The sequence below is a fragment of the Anolis carolinensis genome, chromosome 5 (assembly GCF_035594765.1).
Source record: "Anolis carolinensis isolate JA03-04 chromosome 5, rAnoCar3.1.pri, whole genome shotgun sequence".
NCBI lineage: Eukaryota > Metazoa > Chordata > Lepidosauria > Squamata > Dactyloidae > Anolis > Anolis carolinensis.
In genome coordinates this window covers 196994432-197009067 of record NC_085845.1, presented here as the reverse complement: position 1 = coordinate 197009067, position 14636 = coordinate 196994432, and the positions used below count along the sequence as shown (strand labels likewise).

General features: G+C 40.3%; 1 protein-coding gene across 2 annotated transcripts in view; it reads right to left on the bottom strand.

Annotated features, from left to right (window-relative positions):
• Positions 1-6037: 6037 nt before the first annotated feature.
• Positions 6038-14636, bottom strand: part of itih5 (inter-alpha-trypsin inhibitor heavy chain 5) — a 44744-nt gene continuing 36145 nt past the window's right edge. For both annotated transcript variants that reach the window (XM_008110253.3, XM_008110254.3), the window contains exons 12-14: positions 13002-13118; positions 7994-8371; positions 6038-6566 (exon numbers count right to left, since the gene is read on the bottom strand). In XM_008110253.3, coding sequence (XP_008108460.2) covers positions 6265-6566; positions 7994-8371; positions 13002-13118 — 797 coding nt within the window. In that variant the 3' untranslated portion in view covers positions 6038-6264. The remainder of the gene's footprint in view (positions 6567-7993; positions 8372-13001; positions 13119-14636) is intronic.

Genomic DNA, 14636 nt, shown 5'->3' with positions numbered 1-14636 from the left:
GCCAATTTGTGGTCTGAATATGTTTTGTGAAATGGTCTGTTCTGAGATTTGATTTTGGTTGGATTATAAGCCAGAATAAATCCATGGGACAACAGAGATGAAAAACTTCAGCTGGATCATGGTCTGCTTGGACAGAGTTGCTGTTGCCTCACTTTTATAGAGCTGATTGAGACTTGTAGGCCAAAGGCATCACAAAAAGACAAACCCCTGCTGTGTAGCTATGACTGATGAGATTTATTGACCACAGCTGGTGAGAATTTGTCAGCCAAAAGGTTCTGGAAGTCTGGATCTGTCCACCTCTTCAATACACATTTGTATTTTGCCTGCTTTCCTATGAACGGAGATACCATATATTCAGACATCCAAATTTGCAGTTATACAAATTTGATCATTCATGGATTTGATTAATATTGGTCAACTTCTGGAGAAGGTGGCCGTAGAGATATGCTAGAGGACCCAAAGAAAAGATTTCATGATCCTGTGGTCAACCTCCAGTAGAAGTTGGCTATTTAGTCCACTGCAGACCTCAAGAGATGTTTTCTTAGGCTGATACAATAAATGTTTAATTTGTGTTGACCATAGAATCATGCTGGAGGACCTACAAAGAGAAATGTTCTCTTTAGGAATATCTAGATCCCCAGCAAATGTGAAGGGCCTTCTAGACACAGTTTTTGGAGTCATAGTCTAGCAACTTCTGCAGGTCCAAAGAGATGCACTCATTAGTCTACAACAATGGTTCCCAACCTTTCCCATTCCGGGTGTTTTGGACGACAACTGTGGCGCAGGCTGATGAGCAGCCTGCTGCAATAAATCACTCTGACCATGAGGTCATGAGTTCGAGGCCAGCCTGTAGCGGGGTGAGCACCCGTCAATTAAAAATAAAAAATAGCCCCTGCTCGTTGCTGACCTAGCAACCCGAAAGATAGTTGCATCTATCAAGTAGGAAATAAGGTACCACTTATAAAAGTGGGAGGCAAGTTTAACTAATTTACAACTTGGAATGAGGGAGTGAGGAAGTGCCATCAGAGTGGATGATGAAGCAGCTGCTCCCCCCTGTGGCCAGAATCGAACATCCCCTCAGGAGAAGGTTAAATTGTCTCTGCGTCTGTCTGTCTCGGTCTCTGTTTGATGTGTATATGGGCATTGAATGTTTGCCCTATGTGTGTATAATGTGATCCGCCCTGAGTCCCCTTCGGGGCGAGAAGGGCGGAATATAAATACTGTAAATAAATAAATAATAAATAAAATCCCCAGCCAGCTTTTCCAATGGTTGGTAATTCTAGGAACTGAAGTCCAAAGCATCTGGAAGGGGAAAGGTTGGGAACCATTGATCGATATCATTCCCTTGGAAAAATGAAATCAAGAGAACACACACTACCATTGGAAATAATGGTGGCACAGTGGCTTAAAACTTTGTGCCGGCTGAACTGCTGACCTGAAGTTGGGTTGCTGATCTGAAGGTTGCCAGTTCGAATCTGCAAGATGGGATGAGCTCCAGTCTGTCAGCTCTAGCTTGTGGGGACACGAGAGAAGCCTCCCAGCAACGCATCCGGCGTCTCCTGGGCAACGTCTCTGTAGACAGCCAATTATCTCACAACAGAAGCAGATTGCAGTATGTTCTCAAGTCGTTTCTGACATGATAAAAAAATTGGAAAAATGGGGCCAGAATTTGGGGTCCTGTTCAGGAGCAGTGAACTATCAACAATACTACCTTTTTACCTGGCAGATGAGGCAGAAAAATGTATTCCTGCCTCTGGCCCTTGGAATTTAGGGAAGAACCCATAATTAAACATATTCTTAATCTTCCCCACCCCTTTGCTGTTTATAAATTGTGCTTTACTTTGCAGAAATCTGTGAATTGTGATTTAAAAGGCATAAATCTTGTCTCTAAGGAAGGGAGAGAGAATAGTTCATTATATGGATGGAGAAACACCCCGGCATTGGGAATATGGATAAAAGATGCCTGATAATCAAATACCCCTCTAATTTGCCCTGTATATATCCAGACCAATGAATGCAATTAAAATGTTAGCAGATTATGCAGGTGTGTCCCTTTCCTTCCAGGGCAATGAGCCAGATGTACCTGGCAGTGCTTGAACTTAAGTTGTTTTAAAGCTGCTCATAATACTAAATACTAAATTCACGGGAGGGAACAGGTTTGAGAAGGCATTAGGAAAGCACGACTTGACCTTCAGAAAACTGATTTTTATACTCAAATAGAACCAATAAAGTGCAATGGCTACACAGGGATATTTGGGACTTGAGAAAGATCCAGGTTCAAGTCCTTGCTGAGAAATGAAATTCATTGGATGGTCTTGGGCCTTACCTACCTTGCAGGGCTGTTTTAAGGATATAGTCTTGAACTCATTGGGAGAAAGGTAAAACATACATGTCAAGATAAATAAACAATAATGCAGTTGACCCTCTATTCAGTATCTGGGCATTCAACCATCCATGGTTTGAAAATATTCAAAAATAAGGTCCTTTTCACATGTAGCCAAATATTTCCCATCCCATATCTGTGCATTTGGCTTTTATGCTCTAAATGTAGAATTTTGCAACAACAGAAAAAGCAAAAAATACAAGGTTTGCTTGGCTGAATTTCTTTTTGACAAACCAGATGGACTCCTTCATAGTCTAATATTATTTCTGGTACTGAGGTTAGGTTGACTGACCTCTTGGATCTTCTGTCTGATTATTTTGAAAATATTCACAATGTATTGTTGAGAGCTATTTGGCCTCTGAAACTCTTGTTTATCATTCTTTGGGAGTTTTGTTTTAATTTTTTTTAATCTCCTTGTTCTCTTTGTATTTGTCTTATTTTGTCATGTTTATGTTGTCTGATTACAGTTCTGATCTGTCACACAGCCATACGTGGTTGCATTTTTAAACAAAAGGAGGGGGATAGAACATTTCATAGCAATGGTGATATTTATCTGTATCTCTTTGTGCTGATGAAGCACTGATAATACAGGCACTTCAGCTGCAGCTTTGGCATGAATTGCATGTTTTAAAAATATGTACCTTTTGGCACTTTAAAGCAAAAAAATGCAACTTGTGAAAGACATAGAGGGTGAGAGATTGTCCAGTTTCTTTTGCATCTGTTTCAAAAAACGCATAAAGAAAAAAAGGGCAGAGAAAAGAGTCTATAGTAGCATCTTTGGAACAGGATCATAAAATCCTGTTGGAAGAGACAACAAGGTCCAGTTTAACCCTCTGCCAAGGCTAAACAATGTCCTTATTTTCACACAAATGTTAGTGGATGCAAACTGACTTCCTCAGGATTTTTAAAAATTATATCAGAAGTGACTTGAGAACATACTGCAAATCGCTTCTGGTGTGAGAGAATTGGCTGTCTACAGAGACATTGCTCAGTGGATGCCCGGATGTGCTACCATCCTGCTAGGAGGCTTCTCTCATGTCCCCGCAAGCTAGAGCTGACAGATGGGAGCTCACCCTGTCTCATAGATTTGAACCAGCAATCTTCAGGTCAGCAACTCAATCTTCAAGTCAGCAGTTCAGCCAGCACAAGGGTTTAACCCATTGCACCACCATGGCTCACTTCCTCAGGATGATGGCACAGAACAGGCTAATTCTGAAATAAATGTAGTTTATGCTACTGCATTTGTATATATCAGGATGAATGGTGTATTCCAGTGGTTCTCAACCTTTTTTCCATCTTGGACCTTCTTTTAAACAACTTTTTTGACTGCAGGCAACTAAAACTTAATTCATGATTTAAGGCACTAGACAGCATCAAATAATTATTTCAATTTTCTCATGGAGGTCCTTCAAATTTAGAGAGAAGGGGATATATGTTAATCTGTTAATGCACACACTCCTATTATAATATTTTGATTATAATGACTCCAGATTAATTTAAAATAATAGTTTCATTACTAATAATAGTTAATAATGTAATCCTTTGTGGAACCCCATTGAGGGCATTGCAGACCCATGGGGTTTCCCCGGACCCCAGGCTGAGGACCACTGGTGAATTCCACCTGCATTTGTCCCCGAAGCTGAATATTATACACCAGCAATGTGTCTTGAAGAAATGTATTTTCATCAACGGGAATTCGTGCTAAAATGAATATGTTAGCAAGTCTTAGGCTGCATCTATACTATTAATGCAGTTTGACACCACTTTTACTGCCAGGGCTTAATGTATGGCATCCTGGGTCTTATAGCTTGATGAGGCCTCAGCACTTATTGGCAAATAAGGCTAAAGACTTTATAAAACCACAACATTGATCCATGGCAATTAAAGTGGTGTGAAACTGCATTAATTCTACAGTGCAGATGCAGCCTTAATTGTGCTATTTAGTGCATTCTCTTTGCCTCTTTTATTTTTATGCAAGAATGGACAAACATGGCTATGTTTTCATATGTTCTGTTTATAATAGTGCAATTTTTCAGTGTGGTAGAGGCTTTGTGCACATGTGGGTTAGAGATGGTTATGGGAGTTATTCAGCCAAAGTTAAGCTCATAGATGTTCCATTGATTCTAGAGGAGATTTTAAAGAGTTTCTTACAGCCCTCCATTGAAATCTATAGGATTTACTTAAAGTCCTTTCCTTTGGTTTGTTGGTTGGGTGTGTGTGTGTTTGTTGCCTCTTTGTTTCCAAATAGCTTTCCTCCTTATTGTCATTTTTTCTACATACCCGCTCTCTCTTTCACACACAAATGTAGCAACAAAACCCACATGGGATATTAAAAGGTATCTTTTGGATCTCTTATACAACCAATTCCCTTCCTATATTATGAATAGCATGAATCACAATCACAAAACAACAACAACAGTGTTTTAAAAAGATGTAACCATGTTAATCTTTCTTAATACAAATATAAAAAGACATTGGGGTAGAATCTAGTGACACCTTTAAGACTGATTCATTTAAACTTACGCTTCTCTTATATCAATCCACTTCTTCAGATGGAGTAGAAGTTAGTGATGCAGGTATTTAAGTTTCATGGTTGAGAGTGTATAGGATACAAAAAAGATGCAAATTGTCAAAAACAGAGTTATCTGAACATTTATAGCACCGTGACAATTTATATCTTCAATATCCCATTACATTATGATCCCATCCCATATTTATGTAGCTGGGCTTCACTGCCTGTGGCTTTGTGCTCTATGAATGCACCTGAAGAAGTGGATTGAGGACTTTATCAACCCCATGATTCTGCTACAGTCACATAAATGCTGATAGATACATACTGGGCTCAGCACCTTTGATATTACCGTAGAGTCTCACTTACCCAACACTAGCTTATTCAACGTTCTGGATTATCCAACGCATTTCTGTAGTCAATGTTTTCAATACATTGTGATATTTTGGTGCTAAATTCGTAAATACAGTAATTACTACACAGCATTACTGCGTATTGAACTACTTTTTCTGTCAAATTTGTTGTATAACATGTTTTGCTGCTTAATTTGTAAAATCATAACCTAATTTGATGTTTAATAGGCTTTTCCTTAATCCCTCCTTATTATCCAACATATTCGCTTCTCCAACATTCTGCTGGCCCATTTATGTTGGATAAGTGAGACTCTACTGTATCTTCAATAGTGCAATTGTGCCAATTTGTACTGCAATTGTACTTCCACATACCCTCATAAGCCCACCTTCCTGCACTACTGCTGTTCCCTGATATCTTGATTGTTATGTTTCTATTGCAAAGCAATTGCACTATTTCAGTAATCAAATAGTGCAATCACAATCTGTATTTTATGCAGATATGTATAAAATATAAGGAAAACAGTCAGAATAGTGAGGGGAGATGAAATAATCCTTCTCTGTGACATCACTTTACTGCAGACAAGAAAAGGTTTTATCGCACCAAGGTAGGTAATGGAAACATTGTGGGATTGGGAACTAGAGATGGATTTTGCCCACTAATAGATAGGAATGGGGGAATCACAGTGGGGAGGCAAACCAGTAATGGGAGGCACACAATACCACCTTGTAATGGGGCCACCACTAGCCCATCAGCAATGTTGGTTTCCATGTGATGAAGTCCTGAGACTCATGCTAAAATAAATCATTTATTGAAAAAGACTATGTGTCTGTGCAGATGTGTTTTAACCTAACATTAGACCTTATTGGAGTCACTTGTTGAAAGTGTCCTTCCTAGTACTCACAGAATGGACTGCTATGAACTGAATTCTGATTTTAAAAAATGTTTTCTTTGGTGTTTAACAGTCAAAGTGCAAGAATCTCTCTGAGAATGACTTCAAAACCAATAGGATTCTTTCTCTTCAGAGTTTGTTCTCCGTCAAGAAGCCAGTCCCTGTGTCAAAAGGGTGAGAGGCCAAGTAATCCTTGTAGCATCCATCTATCAGTTTCTCCGCATTATTCTTGGCAAACCAGCAGTCCACTTCCTGTTCACCGTTGTAGATCTTCCGCTGTTTCCATACAACAGGAACCAAACGCCCTTTCAGTTTTAATAATGTACTCCCAGAATTCACATCCACACCTTTGGTCTGGTTCCAGCTGCCCATAAAAGGACTTGGTCCTAATGGGTCTTGGGTAAGTTTAACGTCTTGGTGTAAGAACTGACCTGCGTAGGACGAAAAGCAGAAAGGTTACTGGCCAAAGATATGTTTTCAAGCTGTGCAGAGTTCATCAATTGCCCAAAAGTACAAAAAGTGAGGAATGGTGTGAAAAATGTCAACAAGGTCAAACTATCCTGAAGGCTCCCGATCATGTCTGATCTTGGAAACTAAGTGGGGGTTAGTCCTGGTTGGTACTTGGGTAGTAGACCGTCAACAAATACCATGAATTGTAGGCTCTATTTCAGAGGATGGAACTGGCCAAACCACTGTTGAATATTTCTTGCTTAAGGAAACCCCATTGATTTCATGGCGTCACCTAAAGACGACAAGCAGCTTGAAGGCACCGTCCCCACATAAACACTCACAAATCAGGCCTGAAAGTGTAGCTATATGGACTTTTTCTCAGGATGAAGGCAATTACATTTTGGAAGTATGTTTACACATCATATTTTTATTTTCATTAAAAATAATACTATGGCTATGAGTTTTCCAGGCTATATGTCCATGTTCAAGAAGCATTATCTCCTGACGTTTCGCCCACATCTACGGCAGGCATCCTCAGAGGTTGTGAGGTCTGTTGGAAACTAGGCAAGTGGGGCTTATATTTCTGTGGAATGTCCAGAGTGGGAGAAATAACTCGTGTCTGTTTGAGGCAAGTGTGAATGTTGCAATTGGCCACCTTGATTAGCACTGAATAGCCTTGCAGCTTTAAAGGATTCCCCCAGGCAAGAAACAGCCAGGCTTTGAAGCTGCAAGGCTATTCAATGCTAAGCAAGGTGGCCAATTGCAACATTCACACTTGCCTCAAACAGACAAGAGTTCTTCCTTCCACCCTGGACATTATTCCACGGGCAACAAACCTCACTTGCCTAGTTTCCAAAATACCTCACAACCTCTGGGGATGCCTGTAATAGATGTGGGTGAAACATCAGGAGATAATGCTTCTGCAACATGAACATACAGTCTTGAAAACTCACAGCAACCCAGTGATTCTGGCCATGAAATCCTTTGATAATACTATCACTTATTGCTAGTTCCAATTAAAGTAGATCCACTGAATTTATGTGTTGACTGAACATGCAGTGGTTAATTCAATGCACTTGCTCTTATTCCAACGAACAACAGGATTCAGCTCTCTGTGCTTTAATTTCTATACAACTGAGAATTTTCCTTTTGTTGTTTAGAAACGAAATAGGGCCAGATCAGAAGCAAGAAATCTTTGGCGTTCAAGATGATGCTAAAATCCAGCTCCCGGCTTATTCAATCCTTGATGGTGCATTTGTGACTGATGTGAGTTGGAGTCCTACATCACCTGCAGGGTCTCTGGTTTCTTGCTTCATGTCTGGACCACTTGGTCTAACTCAACACAACTGGTCTTATATTCTATGGGTTCCTTCACAAATCTTTAGAAACCAAAGCATCCTCTCCTTACCAATCAGGCCGTGGGAGTTTGCAGAAAGGCCTTTGCTGCTGGAGACGTAGAATCCCAAATGATCCTTCTGGTACGGGGCAGGATTCTTGTAATGGTGGATCAGAATGACAAAACCAATGGTGCCCCGGAGGACCACGGTGACGTTGGAACGGGCAAAGATGGAGACCTCAAGGTTCTTGCTGGCCACCATAGCAGTGCGGTCACAAGACAAGACGAGTCTCTTCCCATCATCCAAAATAAGCTTTGTGGGCGTGACCTCCAGGTAGGCTCTCTCTGGTTTGCTACTGAGAATTGTGATGCTCCTGAAGTAGGTTCTGTGCTTCTTATGGCCATTGCGCGGGGCAGGAGCACCTATTAACTGGCCATTCACGGTCACACCTTAAAGGACAGGGAAGAACAAGCAAGAAATGAAATGTTAAGATGCTGTGATGAGAAGTACATAGAATGAAAGCCGCTTGAGAAGTATTTCATGGAGACACATACATGACTTGGGTTAAAGAGAATCATGTAATTTTGTTTTTAAAGGTGATATCCAGTCCTCAAAAGCTCTGATTATCAATTGTTCTGCTTATGTCTTGCAAGCTCAGACCTGGTATCCTTCAACTGACTTGTATCTCACTTTGAGAGAAAGATGAGATACAATTCAGTGAATCAATAATTAAATTAAATCCATATGTACGTGGTCTTCCTCTTTTCTCAGGATTATACATTTCCAGCATTTATTATGCCTAAATCTCTATGAGGCAGGACAAGAAGATACTCATTAGAAACAGCCCTAAATCAAGAGGTTTTGGGTGATTATAATGATATAATAATAATAATAATAATAATAATAATTATTATTATTATTATTATTATTATTATTTAATAATTACAAAATAATTACTGACAAAGTTCTGGAACACAACACACCAGACATCACAGTTGTGGAAAGGAAAAAGGTTTGGATCATTGATGTTGCCATCCCAGGTGATGAAAAACAACAGGAAAAACTCAGCCGCTATCAGGACCTCAAGATTGAACTTCAAAGACTCTGGCAGAAACCAGTGCAGGTGGTCCCGGTGGTGATGGGCACATTGGGTGCTGTGCCAAAAGATCTCAGCCGGCATTTGGAAACAATAGACATTGATAAAATTACGATCTGCCAACTGCAAAAGGCCACCCAGAGCCCCAATATCTCTACTCCGGGGGTGTCCAAACTTTTTGCAAAGAAATCCAGATTTGGTAAGATGAAAATATATCAGAGCCGACCCATTCAGCCTGACATTCTTTGAACCATTAGAATTAAATGCAAATGAACTGTTTTATGAAATTTTGCAAATGGCAGACTTTTCATTTCTTCACACAAAACACAAATAAATAGACACCAGTTTTTGCAAAAAAAAAAAAATCGCTCTGCCTTTCCTATTTGAAGACCACATAAAATGAAGAAAAAGCCTTGTCTGGAAGATTAAACATATCAAAGTTCATGTTAATCTACAGTTGTATGTATTTTATTTAGATCTGTTATATATTTGTAAGGCATTGAATTTTGCCATTTATTATGTTGTAAACCGCTTTGAGTCCCCCCAGGGGTGAGAAAAGCGGTATAGAAATGCAGATAATAATAATAATAATAATAATAATAATAATAATAATAATAATAATAATAAAAAAAAGAGAAGACCTGGCTCTGGCTCACGAATGGGACCCTGAAGAAGGAGACAGAAGGCCTGATCCTTGCAGCCCAGGAGCAAGCCATCAGAACAAATGCAATTAAGGCCAAGATCGAAAAATCAGCTGATGACCCAAAATGCAGACTGTGCAAGGAAGCTGACGAAACCATTGATCATCTCCTCAGCTGCTGTAAGAAAATTGCACAGACAGACTACAAACAGAGGCACAACTGTGTGGCCCAAATGATCCATTGGAACTTATGCCTCAAGCACCACCTCCCAGCAGCAAAGAACTGGTGGGATCACAAACCAGCAAAGGTCGTGGAAAATGAACACGCAAAGATACTGTGGGACTTCCGAATCCAGACTGACAAAGTTCTGGAACACAACACACCAGATATCACAGTTGTGGAAAAGAACAAGGTTTGGATAATTGATGTCGCCATCCCAGGTGACAGTCGCATTGATGAAAAACAACAGGAAAAACTCAGCCGCTATCAGGACCTCAAGATTGAACTTCAAAGACTCTGGCAGAAACCAGTGCAGGTGGTCCCGGTGGTGATGGGCACATTGGGTGCCGTGCCAAAAGATCTCAGCCGGCATTTGGAAACAATAGACATTGACAAAATTACGATCTGCCAACTGCAAAAGGCCACCCTGCTGGGATCTGCACGCATCATCCGAAAATACATCACACAGTCCTAGACACTTGGGAAGTGTTCGACTTGTGGTTTTGTGAAACGAAATCTAGCATGTCTATCTTGTTTGCTGTGTCATACAACATCGTTGTGTCAATAATAATAATAATAATAATAATAATAATAATAATAATGGGATCTGCACGCATCATCCGAAAATACATCACACAGTCCTAGACACTTGGGAAGTGTTTGACTTGTGATTTTGTGATACAAAATCCAGCATATCTATCTTGTTTGCTGTGTCATAATAAAATGATAATAATAATTACCCACCTCTCTTTTTGGCTCAAGGCGTCACAATAGTCAACCACAGCTACAAAATCACATCTTAAAATATAATTAAACACAGTCTTTGTTGACTTCCACTCTCCCACTATGCCTCTATGTTCATACTTGTGTTACTTTGTATTATTTTTATTTAATGTTTCAAGAAACCCATCCTTATCTCCAAACACTTCCACTCAAAGGCGGGTTGAAGTTTAGGTAGCAGTGTTGGCTATGGGCCTGAAGGCCTATTAAGAAGCATTTAAACTGGAATGATTTTTTTAAAATGACACACCCCATTAGCAATGCTACCTTTCTGGAGATAAAGCAGGAGAGAAGTATTTTGATAATTTGAGCTGGACTGGAGCCCATAACAAAGGAGGTGGAGAAAAGCCAATGGAAAATCAACCCCTCTGGAGTTTGTTTTCAGTTGAAGCTTTGTAGCAGAGAATTCTCAATATTCCTAAAGTGTCAGTCCCAGGATCCTATAGGATGTAAGCATGGCAATCAGAAGTGAATAATAATGATATACAGTCTGCCAGCCATATTTGTGGTTTTAATTTTTGTGGATTTGATTATTCAGAGATTTGATTAATATGGTCTCTAGGAATCTCTAGGTTAGTAGTTCTCAACCAGTGGGTCCCCAGATGTTTTGGCCTTCAACTCCCAGAAAGCCTAACAGCTGGTAAACTGGCTGGGATTTCTGGGAGGTGTAGGCCAAAACATCTGGGGACCCACAGGTTGAGAAGCACTGCCTAGGTGGTCCCCAGATGGATCTGGACCAAATTTGGCATGCAGACCCGATATGCCAAAATTTGAATACTGGTGGGTTTTGAGGGGAATTGGCCTGGACATTTTGGAGTTGTAAGTACTGGGATGTATAATTCACCTGCAATCAAAAAGCACTCTGGACCGCACCAACGATGGCCCTGGACTGAACCCAGCCGATGTCAGATCTGCACCAAACTTGGCACACAGACCCAACATGGCCAACTGTGCATACAGGCCTGGTTTGGGAGTTGTAGTTCACCCTTATCCTGAGAGCCCTGAACCCAGCCGACAAATAACCCAGCCCTTTTCAAATAACCCGGGCACTGCCAGGTCCCCAAGCTAGTATATTTATATTCTTGGCTGGAGTAACACTTCAAAAATGTACCTGTTCTGACTTGCAAACAAATTGAGCTTAAGAACACACCTACAGGACCTGTCTTGTTCATACTGTTTTTACTGTTTTTTGTGATTTGCGTTATAGTGTATATTGTATATTATTATTTACTGTATCGTTTATTGCTCTATATTATGTTGTATTCATACTTGTTATATTGTTTTGCTCTGGGCATGGCCCCATGTAAGCTGCCCCGAGTCCCCACTGGGGAGATGGTGGCGGGGTATAAATAAAGCTATTATTATTATTATTATACCTTGGGGACTGCCTATGATACTATTTATTTGTAAGAGATGTATAAATGAAAGTAACCACATAAATAAAGTAAGAAAGTCAAAAGAGAATAATAGGAAAAATACAAAAATAGAAAAAATAATTTTGCTATGTGCCTTCAAATTGCTTCTGGTTGATGGTGACCCGAAGGCAAAGCTATCACGGGTTTTTCTGGGGCTGAGAGTGTGTGACATGCCCAATGTGGATTCCCATAGCCAAGCCGAAATCAAACTCTGGCACCCAGAGTTGTAGTCCAATTCTTAAACCACAGCACTATATTATATAGTTCTCTCTTTAACAATGAGGTTTTCCTTCATCTTTGCAAAACTATTCTATAGTCTCGATTCTTTCCATGGCTTTTCTCTTCCCAGCCAGTTGGGAGCTTTACTGCCTCATGAGTAATCCTCTTACAAATTGCAGCTGCTTAGGAATTCCAGGAGAGATCAAAAACTCTATTTATTAAGAGGGAAAAATTTTAACCCAATACTTCCCATGGTCCATTTGATAGAATTTGATTTGTGAGACAAACCACATGTCAAATGTGACTAGGGAATAAACACACACATAACTGGAACTTCTTATCATTTCCTTATGCCAAAAGCAACTGTTTGAAGGGAAGAATTGAAAGAAAAGGACATGGTGATGATACATGGGACATGATAGTCATATTTAAATGCTTGAAGATGGAGGCAGTAAGATTTGGAAAAAGCTTCCTAACAGTAAGTGGTCACCAATATGTTGCTGGCTAAGAGTTTGGTGGAATCTCTTCTTCTGGAAGTTTCCAAACTGAGGCTGGGTGGCCATCTGTTAGGAAGTCTTTACTTGTGTGCACCTTCATGGCCAAAGCGTTTGGACTGATGGCCTTGAGGTGTCTTATAACTCTATTCTATTGACATATTCCTTTCGATACAATGATTGATCACCCCCAACCCCATCGTTCCCCATCGTACCAGAATTCTTATGATCAGAAACCAGTCTAAGGATATCGCCTGGCTCCCCATCGATGTTGAAGCAGACCGCCAGCTTGCTCAAAGGGAAATCGACAACAAAATGGGGGTCACCATCCGCTGGAGAGACATTTGGGGGGGAAAAAGAATAAGGAAAACTTGCTCCAACATTTTAAGTCATAAAATACTAATCAATTAATCAGTCTACAGGGAATCTACATGGATTTCTACCTCCTTCAAAAACATTTCTCAAAAATATTGAAATCAGATTTTCTGGAAAGCAAGTCAATGATAATAAGGTATATGAAGACTGTACCAAAATTGTACAGTGAGAATTATTCCCGGTAGTGGGTTCCTGTGAGTTATCTGGGCTGTATGGCCATGTTCCAGAAGGATTCTCTCCTGACATTTCAACTACATCTATGGCAGGCATCCTCAGAGGTTGTGAGGTCTGTTGGAAACTAGGCAAGCAGCCAGACTTTGAAGCTGCAAGGCCATTAAATGCTAATCAACCTGGCCGATTACAACATTAACATGTGCCTCAGACAAGAGTTCTTTCTCCCACCCTGGACCTTCCATAGATATATAAACCCCACTTGTTTAGTTTCCAACAGACCTCACAACCCCTGAAGATGCTTGCCATAGATGTGGGTGAAATGTCAAGAGAGAATGCTTCTGGAACATGGCCATACAGCAACCCAATGGCTCCAGCTATATTCCTGTTAGCTCCCCTTGCCCTTGCCCTGCTCTTGAATCTATGTTGAAATGTTGAGATGGAATATCCAGGAATACTTCCATATGAAGACTTTTGCTACCAATGCCTTTTGTCACAGTTACTCTCAAAGGTAAGATAAAGGTAAAGGTTTTCTCCTGACATTAAGTCTAGTCATGTCCGACTCTGGGGGTTGGTGCTCATCTCAATTTCTAAGCCAAAGAACTGGCGTTGTCCATAGACACCTTCAAGATCACGTGGTCGGCATGACTGCATGGAGTGCAGTTACCTTCCTGTTAGAGTGTCACCTATTGATCTACTCACATTTGCATGTTTTCGAACTGCTAGGTTGGCAGAAGCTGGGACTAACAGTAGGAGCTCACCCCACTGCTTTCGGTCAGCAAGTTCAGCAGCTCAGTGGTTAATCTGCTACGCCATCAGAGGCTCCTTAAAGGTGTTGCATGCCAATCGAAACTACCCTGTTTCCCCAAAAATAAGACAGGCCCTGGAAATAAGACCTAGTAGAGGTTTTGCTGAATTGCTAAATATAAGGCCTCACTTGAAAGTAAGACCTAGCAAAGTTTTTGTTTGGAAGCATGCCTGCTGAACAGAACACCAGAGCATGCAGGATCAGTAAATGTATGTACCATAGATTGTTTTACATGGAAAAAATGGTAGTAACAAGAAATTCTTGAAAGGATTCACAGTTTGCCTGGTTATGCTGGTTTGTGATGACAACTACAGAATATAATAAATGTTCTTTTTTTTTGTTCAACAATAAATATGATTCTTCTTCATGGAAAAATAAGACATCCCCTGAAAATAAGACCTAGTGCATCTTTGGGAGCAAAAATTAATGTAAGACACTGTCTTATTTTCAGGGAAACACGGTAACAAGGCTATGTCTTTAAATTCTACCAACATTG